Source organism: Vicugna pacos, chromosome 5 (genome assembly GCF_048564905.1).
Source record: "Vicugna pacos chromosome 5, VicPac4, whole genome shotgun sequence".
Taxonomy (NCBI): Eukaryota; Metazoa; Chordata; class Mammalia; order Artiodactyla; family Camelidae; genus Vicugna; species Vicugna pacos.
The window spans coordinates 49092195-49111028 of NC_132991.1; the positions used below are offsets into that span (position 1 = coordinate 49092195).

An 18834-nucleotide genomic window follows, 5' to 3' on the forward strand; every position below is an offset into this window, starting at 1 on the left:
CACTAATTAGTTAAATGACCCAAGGTACACTATTTAACCTTTTTGAGCTTAGTATCTGATCCACAAAATAAAGGAGATGAATTGGACATTTTTTCTAACATCCCTTCCAGTTCCACAACTGTATATTTGTGAAATAAAAGCAACTGGAGACAGTCTGTAGTAGCTGCTTTTCCCCTCATGAACCGTAGGGATTGTTGGGCTGGAAAAATGGAAATACTTTAATGCAACGTTAGACAGGCAAGAGAATCAGCCTCCTGAAGGTGTAGATTAGAGAATGAGCTGCTATACAGAACTTCAACAAACAATAACGCTGACAAAGAGAACAAGCCAGCTTCTCTGGGAGTCAGCAAACATTAGCAGGGGCTGCAGCATTAAGATAAGAGCAGAGTAATGAGAAAAGAAGTTGCAACCAACTTCCTTGACTGCATTCCAGCGGTCACTCAGTGACTCGTCACATCCCTAACAGGCCTTGATAAATGGACTCAGACTGTTGAAATTCTTTTCTCCCTTAGAAGTTACTTGGAAACTTGGCTTGGGAAAATGCTTCTACTCTGAGAAAAATAACACAGAATCCTGCAAGTGTCAGACATAGGAAATAAGAATATTAAAGGGACAAACAGGCTTCCATAAATAACCAATCAAGGAGCATCAGTTCAGAAAAAGATGGATGATCAGGATAGTTAAGTCAAAATGACGGCCACAAAACATGTGAACTAAATAGGCTATAAGGCAAATGAGGTTGCAGATGTCACCAAGACATACGAGACATTTATAAGATAGAAGACATTTATGAGACAGATAACATAGGTAGCATTATCTCTGTTTTATGCATGAATAAGAGAGGCTCAGAGAGGCAAATAATTTGTCTGATGACACACAGCTAGGTAGCGTGAGCTGGGATTTTTACTTTTTAAATATATTTTAAAATTAATTAAAATTTATATTTATCAAAGTAATACATGCACATAGTTAACAAATCAAACAGTACTAAAAAGCATATAATCAAATAAAGCAGTGTTTTTCATATTGCTGTCTTATTGTTCTTTGACCATTATTTCCCAGTGCTTCCATTTGATTTTTATTTTGGCCATCATGTTTTTAATTTCCAGCAGCTCTTCCTTCTAGAGTTGCTCCTATTATTATATTTTTAAACATCCTGTTCTTATTTCATGGAGGCAATAGGTTAGCTCTCTAAGGATGTTAACAATAGTTTTTTGTTTTTGTTTTCTTCCTCTTCCTGCTTTACCTAAATTCCATTTATTTTCTGTTTGTATTGGCCTCTGTTTCATATGGGAGGCTTTCATTGAATGTTCTGTGATCCTTGGTATCTGGGTGTAAGTGTGAGGCTTTTAAAAGGCAGGAGTGTGGGTGTGTGTCCCACACACAGGTTGCATGGGATATATTTAGACTAAAATTTTTTTCATTGTTTATCTGAAGTTCAAATTTACCTGTCCTTCTTGTATTTCCATTTGCTGAATCTGATTACCCTGGGTGTGTGTCTTATAGATTGTGGGCTCTGGGTGACTAGGCTGTGGGCTCTGGGTTTCAATTCAGAGACTTGTTCCATTTTACTTCATCCCCTGCTCTGAGCTCTGCATCTCACCCACACCTTGAACTTTTCTCATTCCACGGTGCTTTCTTTCAGAAAGCAGAGAATAAACCCATGGCCTTCAGAGAATACTCTCCAGAGAATAAACCCATGGCCTTCTCCAGAGATAGAGGAAAGGGAGTTATCTGGCTAGGCTGGTGGAGAACTTTGTGGGCTCTGAGTGTTCTGAAAACTGGCTTTTAGTAATCTCATCTTAAGCTTTGAGTGTCACATTCACTTTTCACAGTACTTTTTGTCTCTAAGCCCCAAGCATGGTTCTGCAGGGCAAACCGGCTTGCTTCTCAGAGTGGTCCTCCCCTGCAGGTCCTACTTTCCACTCTGCTCTGCTAGATCAGTTACCATTAGTTAGCTGACCTTCCATCTTCCACAAATGTATTGACATCTCTTATCAGTCCTTGTGGGCCCTCTCTCTTTCTCCTTGCAGATTTATGCCTTTCCAGTTTTTCCTTTAAATTTATCTGGTGCCATTTCAGTGGAGTTTCAGAAGGGAGAAGACATAGACACTTGGACTCAATACACCAGGTTTAACTAGAATGCCAGCATGAGACTTAAATGCAGATCAATGTAATTCCAAAGCCTCCACTCCTTCCACTGTACTGTGTGACAACCCATTCACCAGCGACCAACCATGAATACCTGTGGCATAGACTATCAGTTGTCTACGCCAATGTCTCTCTTCCCTTTCTTTCTTAGTAATAGAACCCCTAGTCTTTAATAGGGCAGATAACTACCCAAAATAAAGCCTTCCTTTTTAACCTTCCTTCAACCTAGGGTTGGCCAAGTAACTAAACTGTGACCCATGAAATGTAAGTGGAATTGTTACATGAAGCTTCCAGAAAACTCTCTTAAAAGACAACTTGCGTCACTTTTGGCCCTTTCTTTTTAGTTCCTTCCTTCCTTCTGGTAGCTGGAATGTGGACAATATGCCTGGAGCTTGAGTAGCTCTCTGGGACTAAGGGGGAAACCATGTGTGGAAAGTGGCAGCACAGAAAGATAAAGTAGCCTGGGTCCCTGGTGACTCAGTGTAGCTACTCTACCAGCTGGAGGTGGCTTCTCTCTAGACTTCTTTTATATGACAAAAAAGTAAGCTACTATTATTTTGGGTTTCCTGTCCCTTACAATTGAGTCTAATTCTAACTGATGCAATGCCAAAGGGCCGAAAGATCCAAAAGGAGTGATATAGGTTTCCTGGAAAAGGTGGTAGAAGACAGTCCGGCCAGAAAGGGAAGTGAAGCAACAGGACCCACGTAGGAATAGTGGTAAGACTGGGGTGCAAGGGGCACTGCATAAGGTGTTTTCAAAGGGTAACATGTAAACCAGTCTGGCTGGAGTAGACAAATCATGTAGGAGAGAAGTGGAAGATGAGAATGAAAAGTGGTTCGGGGCAGACTATGGAGAACCTTGAAACAGGCGAACCAAGTTTAGAGGTTGGTTTGAAAGCAGTGAGACCACTGCAGGCTCTCCAGAAGGGAGCTGGAGATATGGGTGTGGAATGTGAGGGAGAGTAGCGTGAAGAACTTCAGGGTCTTCAATATAACAACACGGAGGAGACACAGAGCTGAGGCCAGGGGAATGAGTCTAAGCAGAGTAGAGAAGGAAGAACACAGGTTCAAGAACTCACACGTTGGTGCAAGGAGAAAAGAAAATTGTAAGGGATCCAGAAAAGGAGAGAAGAAGGCACATGGATGTTGGGGAAGAAAAGAGAGTAGAAATTGACAATGAGAAGTCAGCAAACCTTCCAGTGTCTCCAAGAAGCTAGAAAACATCAGAAATAAGTAAAAGACATTGAATTTGGGGACAAGGAAATCTCTGGTGACCTCTGAACATCCAATGTTTTGCTGTGGATGCTGCTCTTCAAAGTGCAAATGGGTGTTAGAAGAACAAAGGTGCTAACGTGCTCCATTTATTTTAAAAAGTGAACAGGAAATGAAAGGTAAACTGAAAAGCAATTAAAGACCATGGTGTCAAGTTGAAGAATTTTTTAAGGAGGGGAAGTTGCCTGGTCTTTAAGATAAGAGAAAACTGCGTATCAGTGAAGGAGGAGCTCACCAAACTGCCCAAAGAGGTGGTACCTGGTGGAGCAGCTGTCGCAGGAATCAAGAGGGATGGAACCACCAGCTCAGGTGGAGGCCTGAGCTTTGGGAAAGAGGGAATGGCTCTTCTGAGAAAGAGAGCTAGAGGAGAGGCAAGGAATGAGGGCTTGGATTTCCAGTCATTCTTTCAGCACCAAATCTTTTTCATTAGCATCGTCATTGCCATTAGAGATCTGACCCCAAATAATCGTCTGAAACAGCAATCTTTGCCAGTCTTAAAATTAAAATGGCTGTCACTTAGTTTCAGTCAAGAGTCCCCAAAACAGGCTCATAAAACAGAAGAAAGATACAAATCTTGTGACTGTAGCCCTGATTGTCTTGCTTCATAGACACCACCTTCCTGAAGTTCTTTTAGATGAGGGAAAAAGAAACAACAAAAGTTTAGCTCATTTACACATTGATATCAGTGCTAGAATAACAGGCACCCCCCACAACACGGACCTGAAAATTAATTACAGGATGAAACCTTAGATATCCATTTGTCAAGTAGATCAAATGCCAATACCTACTCAAAGTACAGCGTGAGGTCTGTTGCCAGTATTGACTGCTTCAAAAGCTGCATAAGGTCACTGTATTCCTTGGAGGACAAATTAGCAAAGATGTTGTGACCCTGGAACGAAAAAGTAAAAAGTCACGAAAGACAACATTCAATCTGAGCTTGGTGACTACACGTTTTTTCTATATACTTTTTAAAAAAAGGTCTAGAAACATGATAAAATCATTTTTTAAAAAGTTTAATGACATTTTGTGCAACTACACACAGATTCCCTGGCAAACACAGCAAAGCCAGAAGCACAGTCATTTTTGAGGAGGACTACCAAGGGACACTTTATTATGTCTAGTCTTGAAGAGAAAACTGAAAAATGTTTGAACTTTTAAGGATACATTTGCGCCAACACTCCATTTAACTGCCCATTTCCTGTGGAATTACTGAGTGGAGAAGGTGACAAAACTTTGGGGAATCTTTCTGACCCCAAAGTACATACTAGTCTCACTAGTAAAGACTTAAGTTGGCATTTTGGAGGTACTTGCCACGGCAACAAATGACTTCAGATGAGAAAAAACATTAGACCAGTGGGACTCAAATAGGGGTGATTTTGGCGATGGGCGCTTCTGGCAATGCCTAGAGTCATTTTTATCGTCACACTGATGGCATCTAGTAGGTAGGGGTCGGGGTGCTGCTAGACACCCCACAATACACCAGACACTCCCCACAACAAAGATTTACAACATGACAATACCACCAAAGTTGAGAAACCCTGTGTTAAATTGTGAAGATACATCTGGATGAAGTGTGTGAAATTCAGTGAATAATTACTGAGTAGCTAGAACGTGTAAGGTATTGCTCTTTTCACAGTAGGGTTCTAAAGATGACTTTTGCCTGGAACAACTTGCAAATCCAGCTGTATCTCCATACCTTTGAAAAGCACACTTCTTTTCATCCAAACTTTTTAACTACACCAGACAGCTCCACAGTGTTTTTCGTAAAGGGAAAAAACTTGCTGTAAAGTGACTGACAATTCACTTAATTTGCTTCGAAAGTCAGGACTTTTCATTTATCAGGTTTTCATAGCATGAAATATGAACTCATAAACATGTAGTCTGGGAACTGGACCAGTTTTAAACCTAGTGTTGAGACCCGAAAAAATGGCGCAGAAGGAAAGCAATGAAATGATTGCCTGGGAACGTTTTCCAACGAGAGGCGAATTAATTCTTTCAGAGAACCAGAATATCAATTAGTAAATTACTACCTACCAGGCACCAGATGATAATCTGCTCCCTTGAGTTAATTTATCTCATTGGGTGAGCCCACCACTCCTTAAAGACTAGAGTATATTGGTTCCACCTGGGATCAAGTCCAATATTAATAATAATTTTCAAATGAACTCTTCAAACCCTTAATTCAGCCATTAGGAAGAAGACAAATAACTGAAGGAATGCCACACCGTAATTCTGCCCAGGTTTCTTTGCCTGAGTCCTGCCCCACGGATCAATCACAGTCCAGTGTACTGGGGCCTGGGAAAAAGTGGTTGGAAGCTCTGGAAAAGTCATCCTCTAGATTCAGCCACATGGCATGCATTTCTCAGGGGAAGAAATATAGCTATTAGGAGCAAGTTACAGTAAAATCCAATGTGAAGTCCAGGAGAAAGCTGGCCTGAATTTGAGAATCTTGATTATGTTGTGAGAGAATGCATTCTACTACTTTTAAAGGACATGTAGTAACTAACACAATTTATAGCTAACAGAGTGACAAAGCTAGCTGGATCAGCTATAATAACAATAATAACAACAGTAATAATAATAATAATAATAATAATAATAATAATAATGGGTCATTTGCAATCAGTATATTGTTTACATGCAAACTGGCCTTCTACTATGCCTCACGGGTATGTTCTCTAAAAAGGATCAGTCTCCCTAAAACACTACTCGTTGTTTAGGCAGAAGTGGTATTGATGAAAAGAAAACCAAAATGTGGATAAAGAAAGGTCTGGAGCAACTGTCCTCAGGCCGTCTAACCTCTCCGTGCCTCTGCATTAGTCGGAGAGTGGGGTGGTAAGGACACCTGCATGTTAGCCTTTCTGATGGGCCACACGGGAAGGGAGGGGGCTGGGAGGAAGCCCCAGGGCGGGACCTGCACACACCAGTGCCTGGTGCCATTACTGCTATTCTGCATTCTTCAGAGAGAATCCTGGAGTGAAGTGCAACTGATGTATCTCCTTCGTAGGAAGACAGATTCTGAGTTAGTGGGGTTTGTTTTCCTGGGGAGACAAACAAATGACCTTCTGAGAAAACCATGACATCCTGTTTATGATCCTGTTTACAAAGGTGGAGATGTCTGGGGTCAGGGGTGTAAACCCATTATGTTACCAGTGTAGAAAATGTAGTCTGATCCCCAGTTCCTCCTGTCCCTATTTCTCTCCTCCACAGCACGCAGCTAAGATGTGGCTCTCGTAGGGGAATTCCAGAGCCACAGATGCTGGGATACTGGTTTCTGTCAGAGTTACTGAGAACCTAACCCTTGGTGTTTCTTTCCCAACTGAAAATACATCTCTCCTGGCGGGTTTGCCTTCCGCAGCTGTGCTCAGGTTCCGGAGTGCTGACTCTCCTTCATGGGGTCGAGGAAGGCTTTGGTGGTATTGCAAAAGACATGCTTTCTCGGGATAGGCTGGAGGAAAAAAACCTCCGTATTTAATGATGCTATTCCAGCGAAGCAGGGCCTTAATGATGATAATAATAATAATTAATGGCACAGCTAGAGAACTGACAAATAATGGGGAACAGATGATCCCTTCCTGGCCTCAAAAAAAGAAAAAAGCCTGTACGCCTGCAGAAAATTAAACAGACCCTTTCCTGGCAATTTCAAACTCAGACGCCTCAGCCAGAGTCAGTTAGCGGTTTTCCTTTTTCTCCGTGGAGAGCTGAAAGTATAAAAGACCGACTACTTCCAGCTCCTGCAATGCCGCATGAAGTAAAACAAGCATATGGCCTCAGCCCTGGGTCTCAAGTCTAGCTGCAGTTCTCACTTTCAAATTGGTCCCCCCAGCAATTTTAAGTTCTTTTCTCTTTTATAGGTTTCTCAATTATGCTAATAAAGTATGACTTTCTCACCCTGTTTCTGCTTCTACCATCTTTTAAAATGGGTTTCATAAAATGGAAATGTTGGGCCACTCACTACTTGGATCTGTTACTGGCTTCTCTACCCTTAAGAAAGGTAAGATCATGCTCTGGTGACAAGCTGTAGGCAGTTCCACCGCTAGGTGAATCTGAAAAGCCTTCTAGTCAATAATAAACCCAAATGAATCAGCTCAGGGAAAATTTGAACAGGATCCTTGGCATCTGAAAGAATTTTTTAAAAGCCACAAAGAAAATGTCCAATAGTTCCAATTTTCTGTATCAACCTGCAGCACTGCAAAGAAAGATAAGGAGGAAACATCATTGGTTTTCAGTCAAGGGGAGAAGCAGAACATAGGTCTGTACCTCACTTTGAAGGATCATCACAGCATGGTTGAAATGGTGATGCTCTAAGGTAGCAGAGGTTCCGTAGAGCTGGGCCAGGGCAGAGCCACTCCTGAAAAAGGACAGAAGCGTGAGTGACCAAGGCCCTTCTCCTGTCAGTGATACCTATGCAAAGGACCGTGAGCAGATACATTCTCAGGTAACTGCTTGTGTCATACACAAATCTGTTAACTAAACCTTTTGGGAAACTTCTATGTGTTGGGCTGGATGCTGTGGATGATTTGACCATGAAAAAGACTGCCCACGCTGCTAAGAAATTTACATGCTAGGAAGGGAGATGAGATGTGCTTAAGGGAAAATAGTGCACAGAGCATACAATACAAATCCCCTAGACAGTGCTCCAGGTCCAGTCAAAATGCTCTGGATGATGTGAGGACAAGAGACATAATTCCTGGCTCTGGAGATCAGGGCTGACTTCAACGAGCTAAACCTTATAAAGCTTCTGAGTGTCCAGAACGAATGTGGTATACCAGACATATTTGCTGCTCCATGGGAAAAGACCTTGTGAACATTTTGAACCCACTAAATTGACTTTACATGTAATGTTGACAATCTTCCACTATGAATTTCCAGTCCATGGTCATACTATGATATCTCAGTGTCGAACTCTGGGAAGTTCCCTGGCTTAGAGTCAGACCTCAACTTTGGGTAATAGCCATGGGTAGTTACTCAGTTGCTTTAAGAATCAATTTTTTGTCTCTAAAATTATGATAATACTCTCTACGTCACTTGTTAGTTATGAGAATACAACACAACATTTGAATGTGCCTATCATAGTGGCTGGCAGGTAGTAGACTGTAGCCTACACTAAATATTAATCAACAATTAAAACACATAGATATGTCCATTGTAAAGCAATAAAATACTAATTGATACTTGAAAGGATTATTTTGAATTATCTGTAAATTTTGCTTATGTAGAACAACCTATTCCTCAACAATGTCAGTCTGGCAAGTGTTTATTTTAAATGTTTCAGGGTGTTCATTGCTAATTCTTTTTTTTAAACACCTTTATTGTAGTGTGGTTCCTGTACAGTAAACTACACATACTTCAAATGTACAATCTGATGAATTTTGATAAATGTATACACCCATGAAACCACCACCACAATCAAGATAGCTAACATTTCCAACACTCCCCAAGAGGTGCAATTTTCAAGTTCCCAATTTATCCCTTCCCACTCACTTTAACCCCTGGTAACCATAAGTTTGTTCTCCATGTCTTTGAGTCTGTTTCTGTTTTGTAGATAAGTTCATTTATGTCATTGCCAATTCTTTTGAAGTAGGATTCAGAACATCTTCTGAGTTGAGAGACATCCTGAGAATCCTATGGTTTAAAGGACAGTCATGGAACTCTGGCTGAGGACCCGTGTAGATCCTTGTGCCCCTTCTTGCTCATTGCAGGGAGTTTAGACATTGAAAGGGCAATTTGGCCTCAACTTGGAAACACTGGAAATTGCCAGCTCACAGTCTGCCCTGCTAGCGAGAGGAGCAGAGACTGCATTTAATGCAACGTGAAAGATTTCAGTCATAAACTGCCCTCTGGGTCCAGCCTGAAGCAGCCCAAGGTTATGGCCAGTTTAGGGCCCCAGGGGACCTGTGATCCTTGGAAAGACTCAGAGCAGACCACATGATGGAAGAAAACAGCAGGGTTAAGGATTATTAGGCATAGGATTAGTAAGGAGGGTACTGATTTTAATCAGGTAGTATGATTTCTTTAAATCTTGCCTTAATCTGTATCATTTAATAAGTGAAAATTTGTTAGGCTAACCTTAGTAATCAGTGATTGATATTTAATGTTAGTTACTATTTTTCTAACATGGAGTTCATTTTTATGGAAGTACATTTTTCAAAATGCACACTGTATTGTTTTAGCTGTATTTGTCTTGGCTTTTGAAATTCTAGGATATTTCATATGCATATCACATCCAAATGTCTGGCACGGAGTAGGTGCTTAAAAAAACATTAGCTGCTTGGCTAATAAGGTTGTGGTGGTATGTCGAGAGATTAGAGTTCAAATTGGAAGGTTGACAGTAATAAGTGTGTTAACATACTTTATAATAATGTTATGAATAATAATAGCGATCATGAGTAAGTACCAATGATGCACTAGGCAACATATTAACACCTTAATACATTATTTCATCTAGTCCTGACAACAACCATGAAATAGGTATTATTTTCTGATTTTACAGATAAGGAAACCAAGGCTCAGAGAAGTTATGCTACTTTTCCAAGGTCACAAAGCTAGTAAGTACCAGTTCTAGGTTGGAAACCAAGTTTTGAAGCTTTTTCTCATTACATAATGAGAAAGCTAATTATAACTTACACATTTCTGATATTCAGTTCTCCATTTTTGCCAAGCTGCTTGTCATCAATGAAAGAAGATTTCAAAATTGAATTCTGAATTTTACTAGTATAACTGCTCATCACAGGCTCAGGTTCCTGTGATTTGTTTCTGTTAAACAGCCATGCCAGATGTGCCCAGTTACTGGTATGAATCCTGGTAACAGAGTCATTGATGCAAAGTAGGATCAGGATGCAAAATTTTTATCCCTTCCTGTATCACATTAGCAGAACTCACAAGGTTAAATCAGCTAGACGATCACAAATCATGAAATATTTTCCCTTTTCAGGATGAGTAGGATGTTTCCTCCTTCAACCAGGGGAGACCTTATGCTGCTCATCCCCTCTGCCCCAGATCCACATGGATTCAGAACTGCTGTGTTTCATAGGAATCTCAAGGTGTTTGTGCAAATGCATCCGACCATCCTCGGTTTAAACATCTTCATTCTCATATTCCCTCTTTGTTCCTTTTAGTAACTCCACCTTAACATTCTCCCCACGCCCTGTATTAACACAGTACTGTTAATCACAAAATATGTAGATTTTACAACTGAACCAGACTAATACATGAAGAGACTTTAATTCATTCATTCATTCATCCACTATTCATTTACCTAATAATGAGAGATGACTCTTATGATGGGAGACTGCAGGCACATGGAATACAAAGGTAAATAAGACATAGCTCCTACTCTCAGGAAGCTCACAGTCTTCGTAATTGTGTAGGAGACTTTCTCTGAGCAGACTTGCATTAACAGTGCTGACCTTTCCGCAAGCAAAGTGCCATCCTGGGATTCACAGAATGGAGCATGATACTAACTTTACTGTGAACTTTCTAGAATAAAATCATCTAAGCAAGAATGCTTCAATTTCCATATGGTTCCTGTATTTGCTATTTACTATTAGAGTTGGTCTCTGTCAGATTTTCTAAGGCTGCAAAACATCCTGGTGCTTTCTCTCTCAGACCAAGGCTCACTGAGAATACTGCCTGTCCCTGTCTTTACTCACACACATGCTGTGGACGTCCTCGGACCGCAAGAGTTAAGTCCATGATCATAAAACTCGACAAAAGTGGCAAACAATAAAATGTATCTGTTAGGATAAACTTTATCAAAAAGTATTCTACAGTTCTTTGGAATGTTAAATGGCACTATGGGCAGAAATAAGAAGGGTCCCATGGTCAAATATGTTTGGGAAATGCTGTGTTTAAAAAGTTAAACTGTTCTTTTATTGTAGGATTTCTCTGCGGCATCAGTAAGTGAAAATATGTACTGTGATTCCGCAGGAAGGAAACGAACATGCAGTATTAACCAATTTTACTTGATTAAAACCTTCTTTTAAAAGAGGATATGTCTTTCATGTAACTACTTTGTGTAAAGGTATACTTCCACTTTTTATGTAAAATGTGAGGGGGGGGAAAAAGCCCTCAATCACATATGTAAAAAACTGGCTTTAACACCACACCTCATTTTTTTTTATTTTTTGGGGGAGGTAATCATGTATTTATTTATTTATTTATTTATTTATTTATTTATCTTTTAATGGAGGTACTCGGGATTGAACCCAGGACCTTGTGCATGCTAGGCAAGAGCTCTATCACTGAGCTACACCCTTCCCTACCCATACCTCATTTTAATTGTCTGTGGTAAGCAGATCCATCATCTCAGTAGCTTTGGGGCACACACAGTGTAACTGTAAGAATATTACATATAGACGCAGGGTGCATAGAGAGAGGGGGAGAGAAGGAGCGAGGAAGAGAAGAGAAACCAGATCCCTTAAGCAGAGGAAGAGTTACACATGATGCTCATTGTTGATTAGGTCATTCCAACACCCTAAAATCTTTCATTTTTGAAGGCAGTACACTGAGGAGAAACTTAAGGAGAAGAAAACTCAACGTGAAAATCCTGTACCCATAGGCGTGCAGCACCTTGCCCAGGTGCCAAAGACAAGCAGGCAAAAGGAAATGGACTTTCCTTACCTCCCGAGATATGCATGTTCTTTGCAAAAGAGACTTAATGGAAGTGTGCAGTCATGGCTTACAGGGGACTCTTGAAAGGAAAACTATGAAAGGTAATTAGGAAATTGAGAATTGTTGGGAGGTGGCGAGGAATGGGATTAGGCTGTCACGGCAGATTAATGTGTCCCCGTATTTCACTTCTGGGACCTGGCCAAAAGCGACAAGATGGGTTTTCATTCCCAAGAAATGAGTATAAAAGATTATGCTAGAAATGAATAGAAGAAGTCTCTTAGGAGAACACACTACAAAGCTGCTCAGAACTGATATTTCATCATCAGGGGCAGCTGTAATAGAGAGGGCGATGAGTGGGAAACGCTGTCCCCGGAGAAAGCAGGAGAGAGGTGTGAATAGAGCAGTTTTGAAGCACGGTGGGTCGCTGCCCTCTTTACTTATTGATCATTCACTGCACGCACTCTGATACTCTAAAATTAAGAATCAAATATGAAAATGCAAAGGTTCACTTATCAGAAAGGCTAAGAGAATAAATCATACTGTGCTATAACTAAAATCACAACTTTTTATTGTAGAGGCATTTTGCATTTTATATAGTAATTTGTCCCTTGCTAAATGTCTCCTGTTTCTTTATAGCCTTATATGTGAAAAAAAAGGTAGCATATGCTTTGCCACATAATAATTGGTGCATTGAAATCCCATTTCCAAATAACTGGAAAGGTTGGAATTAGACTGTGAAAACTTGAAAGGAAGAGACTACTTGTTATACGCCTTCATTTCTCCCACAATGCCCAGCACAATGGCTTTGCACTTAGAAACCACTCAATTAATGGGGAATAAATAAGGAAATAAGAATATGGATTTCTTCCTAGGGATTTTCCTAAACAGTGGCACACTTGCTGAATAAACCTTTTTCTAATCATTAAAAAGGTAGGTCCTTCACCATGATGTAAAAAGGTCCCTTTCAGCATTTATTGAAGAAAATTTTAACTGAGGTTGAATGGTGGTGGCATTTGGTCTTTTAAGTTCAAAAGGGACTCTATTAGGTAGGAGCAGGGTTACGGACATCCCATGAGCTGATAGACGGTGTACAAGATTGGTCATTGTACGGAAACACATCAGACCATCCTGGAACATGTAGACTTGATCATGTGGTGTATAGGGATGCAGAGAAGAGATTTGAATTCTACTATCAGTGACTTAATACCTATCTCACAGCTGTTCAGTATTAGACAAGTCACTTGATATTTGGGGACCTAGGTTTCCAATTTTAAAAAATTAAGTCACTGAAAAATATGACTCCCAAGGTCTAGTTTAGTTCTATGATTTTTATGACTCCATATCTTGATTTTCTGGATGTCGAGTATATCTTCGTTTTCCGAGCTCACATATATGACAGGGCAGCCAATAAACTAATAATAATTGGATATTTATCACAAAGTCATGAAAGAGAGTAAGATAAAGTGGTTAAAGAATGGCTTTTGCAGTCAGATAGCTCAGGTCCAAACACCACTCTGCCACACTCTGGATGTATGAATTTGGGCAAGTTAACTTACTTTCCTGAGGCCCAGTTCCCCCTGTAAAATGGAGACAAAAATATCTACCCTACAGGGATGTTGGTGAGTGCCTGAGATAGTAAAGAAGGAATAAACTGTAATTCTTCTCATTGTCTCAGGGGCTATTCATTATAAAGAACATAAGTGAATTAGAACCTGCTTTACCAAAAAAAAAAAAAAAAGTTGATTAAATGGTGCCAGGAGTTCTGAGGGAGCCCCACTGTCACAAGAATGGCTGGGTCTCTTGGAAACAGGAGCAGAGATATGGAAAGCCAGGGATCAAGCCTGCTTTTCCTCTTTCTCTAGGGTTGTATAATCTCCTCTTTGCTCTTCGCTGAATATTGACTTTCTTCTCCTCTCATCTCTGCAGATTTGCTTTCTTGTTTTTCTCATCCCCCTGGGATATGATCATCACAGGTTTCCTCAAATGGAAACCTCAGCTTCCAAGACTATGTGGACCTGCAGCTTGGAGCTCAACAGCTAATTGAGTCAATCTTATGGTAATCCAGGTCTGAATTTCTGGGAGATAAAATTATGGTCAGCAGGGTTTGGATTAGCTGTGTGCTCTTGGTCCACAGAGCTGAGAGGTCAACTAGCAAGAAGGGCTGGCTCTCTCAGTGTGACGCACAGGCTCTTGCCGGGGTGGGGGTTGTAGTTACCTGAGGACACTGTGCACTTGACTCTTAAAAGAACCCACTAGGTGCCCACTCTTGTTTTATAGATACAATTCTTTATGCCTAAGTGGCAGAATGGTGGGGGGCTGGAGAGAGGGTGCTCAAGGAAGATACACTGACAATGATGCCACTGGCCCGAGAAAGATGCATCTTAAAAAAAATAATAAAACTCAGGCAGAGGGCCCCAACCATAAGTAACTGTCAGACCCTGTAATGAATGTGTACACAGTTTACACTCCACTAGGCCCCGAGACACTGTTGTCTTTAGCACATCAAACCTGTGTTTATCAAAACTGTTTTATAATAATGTATAAAAGGTCACACTTGTTTAAGAAATCAGGAAACTTCACTGAAAAGTGATATTAACACTGTTAAAACCTCATCCATTCATGTATTTATCATTAATTCTTTCACTCAGCAAACGCTCCTTATGAGTTTCTTATGCTCCTGGCACTTGCCGTACAGCGGGGGTACTCCAGAAAAAGAGCACGGAGACACACCTGTAAGTCGGCAAATGACGTGGGGACAAACATTTTTGAAAAAGCATAGCCAGGGCATTATGTGCGCACAGAAAATGGACAAGGGGGAGGTGCATCAGGGATCGAACCTGGCAGGTGATGCTTTCAGAGTTTTGGGGAAAGAAGAAGGGGGAGGGCATTCTGGGCAGAGCAAGCAGCAGAGCGGGAGCTGGGAGAGGGGAACGACCCAGACCCCACTGAGCACTTCAAGTCACCCTTTGTGTCTGGAACCTGGATGGGGTGGGGGTGGGAGGAGTGGGGACTGGGCCAGATAAACCTGATTGAAAAGGGCCTGAGGGGCTAAACTAAGGAATCTGAACGTTATTCTGAAAGTCGAGAGGCCAGTAATGTCTTTTAAGCAGAGGAGCGATCAGATCAGCTTTGTGAATTACAAAGAGTATTCTGGAATGCCAAGGGGGAAAGACAGGAGGAGAGTTGGGCTGCTGGTTGCAAGGATCTGGGAGGGATGCAAAGAAGCGGTTACCATAAGAATGCAGAGATGTCAGCTTTGAGGGGTGGGAAGGAGGGAATCTGGGTGACTTGTGGATTTCCAGATTTCCGGTGGTGCCACTCACTGGGATAGAGAATAAGAGAAAAAGGGACAGTGTAAAGGGAAAGGCTGAGATTGGGGTGATTGTGGGACTTCAATAGGAGGTGCTCCTCAAGCAGCTGGAATAAGTGTCTGGAGATAAGCAGAGAAAGACAGTCCAAAGCCTGGGGCTGAGCAGCAGATGGGCAGAGGTGCAGCATGAAGATCACCTAGAGCAGCAGAACAGGAGAGAACACGTCCCACGAAGGCTGGGGCAGGAGGAGAGAGACCTTAAGAAGAAAGGCTAGAAAGGTGGATGAAAATCCTCTGTCTGGGAGACAAAGTGGCACAATGTGTCTCTTGGCAGGAAGGGTCAAGAAAGAAGGACAATAAGAGTGTCCAACAGCTTTGGGACCAGAGGCCACGGGTGGCATTACTGAGGGCCGTTCCCCTGGTGGGCAGGACTGGAAGCCATGTGGGAGAGAAGTAAAGACGATGAACAGACAACTTTCCAAGAAGATAGGCTGGAAAGGAAAGAGGAGAAATGGACCAGAAGCTAGAGGGAGAAGGGGGGATGGAGGTGGGTCTTTTCAAGACAGAGGAGAATTGTTCATATTAATAGGATGCTGAGAGCCAGTAGACAAGGGAAGGAAGATACAGGGCAGAGAGGAAGATTGATGGAGCAAGGTCCCGGAGGAGGGAGCGAGGAAGGTATCCAAGGCTGAGGTGAAAGGATTAGGCTCAGACATGAGAAAGGACAGCCCTTTCACCGAGAGAGGAGGAAAGGAGGAAAGGCTGGGGCCAGACAGATAAGTTTGTTCATGGCAGGGGAGGAAATTGCGGGAGGTCTCGATTGATGGCCTCAATTTTCTCGGTGAAGGAGGAGGCAAGGTGATCTACTGAGTGGCGTAGGGGAGGTGGTAGGACAGGAGGTGGCTTAGGAAGAGAGAATGTTTGGTATCTATAGCTGGACAACAGTGGGGGACAGAGCTGACTAGGGACCCGGAAAGCCTGGTGGGCAGTATTGAGCATCTGGCTGAGCTGGAGGTATGCCTTTGGTATGCCTCAGACTCACACCTGTGACATTTTCTCCCAAAGCCCTTAAAAGTCTAGACAGAACAGCAAGAAATAAAATTGTTAGGTTGAGCTGGGGCTGAGTTTTTGCAGAGTGACTGCCACGGAAAGTTAAGAGGGTCAAGAAATTATAGGCTATGAAGAAGAGCAGGTTGAAGTGCCGGGCTACAGCAGTCAGGACAAATAGAGAAGGACACAAAATCAATATTCATCTGCTAGATCAGAAGCAAACAGAAGGGCCCAGGATGCGAAAGCCTCAATAAGTAGGCGTTTCGGGGAACAGAAAGAGTGGTGAGCTGAAAGGTACCTGCTGACACACAGTTGGGCTGTTGGTGTTTCTGATACAGAGGCAGACCTGCTCTGGGGGCTTTCAAATCCGTCATCTGAAAGTTACTCTTACCGCTTTGTTGAAGCCTTCCTTAGTCTCTCCATCCCCGAACTTTTTTCTCTTGCCTCCTAACTCCCACATCATTTGGTTTGCAGACAGGTAGTAAAAAGAACATTAAAACTGGACCCTCAGAATAGGGCCTGGAGACCTGGGGTTTGGTCCTATTTCAAGCACCTATATGTTCTGTGGCTTTGGCCACAGTGTTAGCCACCAAACAATGGCTGTCTTGACCAATCTAACTCGCTTAGGACAGATTATTCTGTCTGTGCACATTATGTGTCTACACCTCCCTTGTATTGGTGCAATTCCTTTGTTTCCCACCTTTCTGTAGGAGGCGGCCTGGCAGAAGCAGAGACCCCATACCCCCATGTCACTCCATTTCACTGCAGTTTATACAATACACAACATCAAAAGAACTTGGAAGAAATTCTATTGGGGAAGGAAAAGATCGTTGGCTTCATAGAATTTCCACTTTCATTTTAATAGTCTCAAAACCAGATTTCGAGAGTAGCAAATCCAAGAAGCTTATAATGCCATGAAGGCAAACATTCTGGGAGAAAAAAAAAAAAACAGGCCCTTTAAAATCTAAGCTTTGTTATCTGACTGAGGTCAACAGAGGCAGACCAAATCAACAAGCATGACATGAAGGGCAAATTTGCAATTAAAAGAAGAATAAGGAATTATAAAGATGGATGAGCCTGGTGACACGCGTGCCCAAGCCTGCATGGCCTTGGCCTCGGATGCCAGAAATTAATGCTTTATTCTTTAGCACTCGTCACCTTTGGCTCTGAACAGAAAGGCAAATGCATTAAAATAACAACAATTAGAACACTTACTTAGCTTGGAAGGCATTGTTGGTTCCCCTGTGGTCGAGGTCATGACACAGGCATCCCACAATCACCGCTAGAATTTCCACCTCAGTCAGAATCTCTTGAAACCCGGCGGTCTGGGAAGACGGGAAATTGGCAATAGTCACTACTCGGGGCAGTGAGGCTGGATAAGGCTCGTCTGTGAGCAACCATCAGCTCTGTTTTGATACCCACATCATTTAAGAGAATTATTAACTGCCAGCCCTCCCACCAGTGAGTTGGGTGGTCAGTTGCACAGGCCAGGGTCCCCGCAGTGATGAATTAGCTCTCTGGCATGGTGGCCCTCGCTGGCACACCAGGCCAGAGTTCAGACTATTTTGTTCCCTTTTTAGAGACGAGGCTGTGCTGTCCAGATACAGTGACTGCTTGGCAAAGACCCAGAGCAAGATGTGTTTTGTGATCTACATTTCAACGATGAACACCCAGGGAGGGGTAAGGGGAGAAGGGGACTGTGAATTTAGAACTGAATGCTGTATCCCATCCACCAGATGCTGTTCAAATAAAAAGCAAGCAGAAGAAAACAGCCTTTTCAAAATATACATACTAAAGGAATCAACTTAGGAGTATTCAACTTGTTACACAATAATATTTTAGGGCTTATCTTGTAAATACCTTAGTTCATATTAGCTTGCAGGACTGATTAAATTTATACAGATTAATAAGGCAGCACATGTCTTGAAAACTAGAATTTGGCAGAAGACTAGGCAACCCAGATTGAGGGGTGTCCATTACATAGAACTCTTTTTCATTATCCTCTGGTAGCTTGCTGGTGAGACACAAAGGTGTGATGTGGTATCTTTCGGGAGAAGCGTGATTTAATTACATAACCAAGAGCAGCAATAGTTCTTTGGTTCCTGCTGGCCTTTTATTAATTTAGAAGAGGAAGTAAACTTATGGGAAAGCAGGTCTATGCGTTTTCCTGATCTAAGGCCTTTATGTCTCCCCCGTCTTACTTTGTGAGTTTCCCATTTCACTGCTTATTAAACTTCATCAGAGGGCAGGAGGAGGGGAAAGGTAGGGTTCAAATTGCTTCCCTTTTCATGTGTGCTTTTTCTCCAAATCCAGGATCACTAGCTGGTATCTGGAAGACATTTCTCTTAGAGCAATGAAAAAAATTTTAAGTTAATTATGTTTTTATTGCAGAAATAACTGAATAATAAAGTTTCTGTGTTGACAATTTTATTTTAAAA

General features: G+C 41.9%; 1 protein-coding gene across 1 annotated transcript in view; it reads right to left on the minus strand.

Moving 5' to 3' along the window:
* Positions 1 to 18834, minus strand: part of PDE11A (phosphodiesterase 11A) — a 359091-nt gene that overhangs the window by 47626 nt on the left and 292631 nt on the right. The window contains exons 13-15 of the mRNA XM_006210208.4: positions 17612 to 17721; positions 7684 to 7774; positions 4212 to 4312 (exon numbers count right to left, since the gene is read on the minus strand). Of these exons, the coding sequence (XP_006210270.2) occupies positions 4212 to 4312; positions 7684 to 7774; positions 17612 to 17721 (302 nt within the window). The remainder of the gene's footprint in view (positions 1 to 4211; positions 4313 to 7683; positions 7775 to 17611; positions 17722 to 18834) is intronic.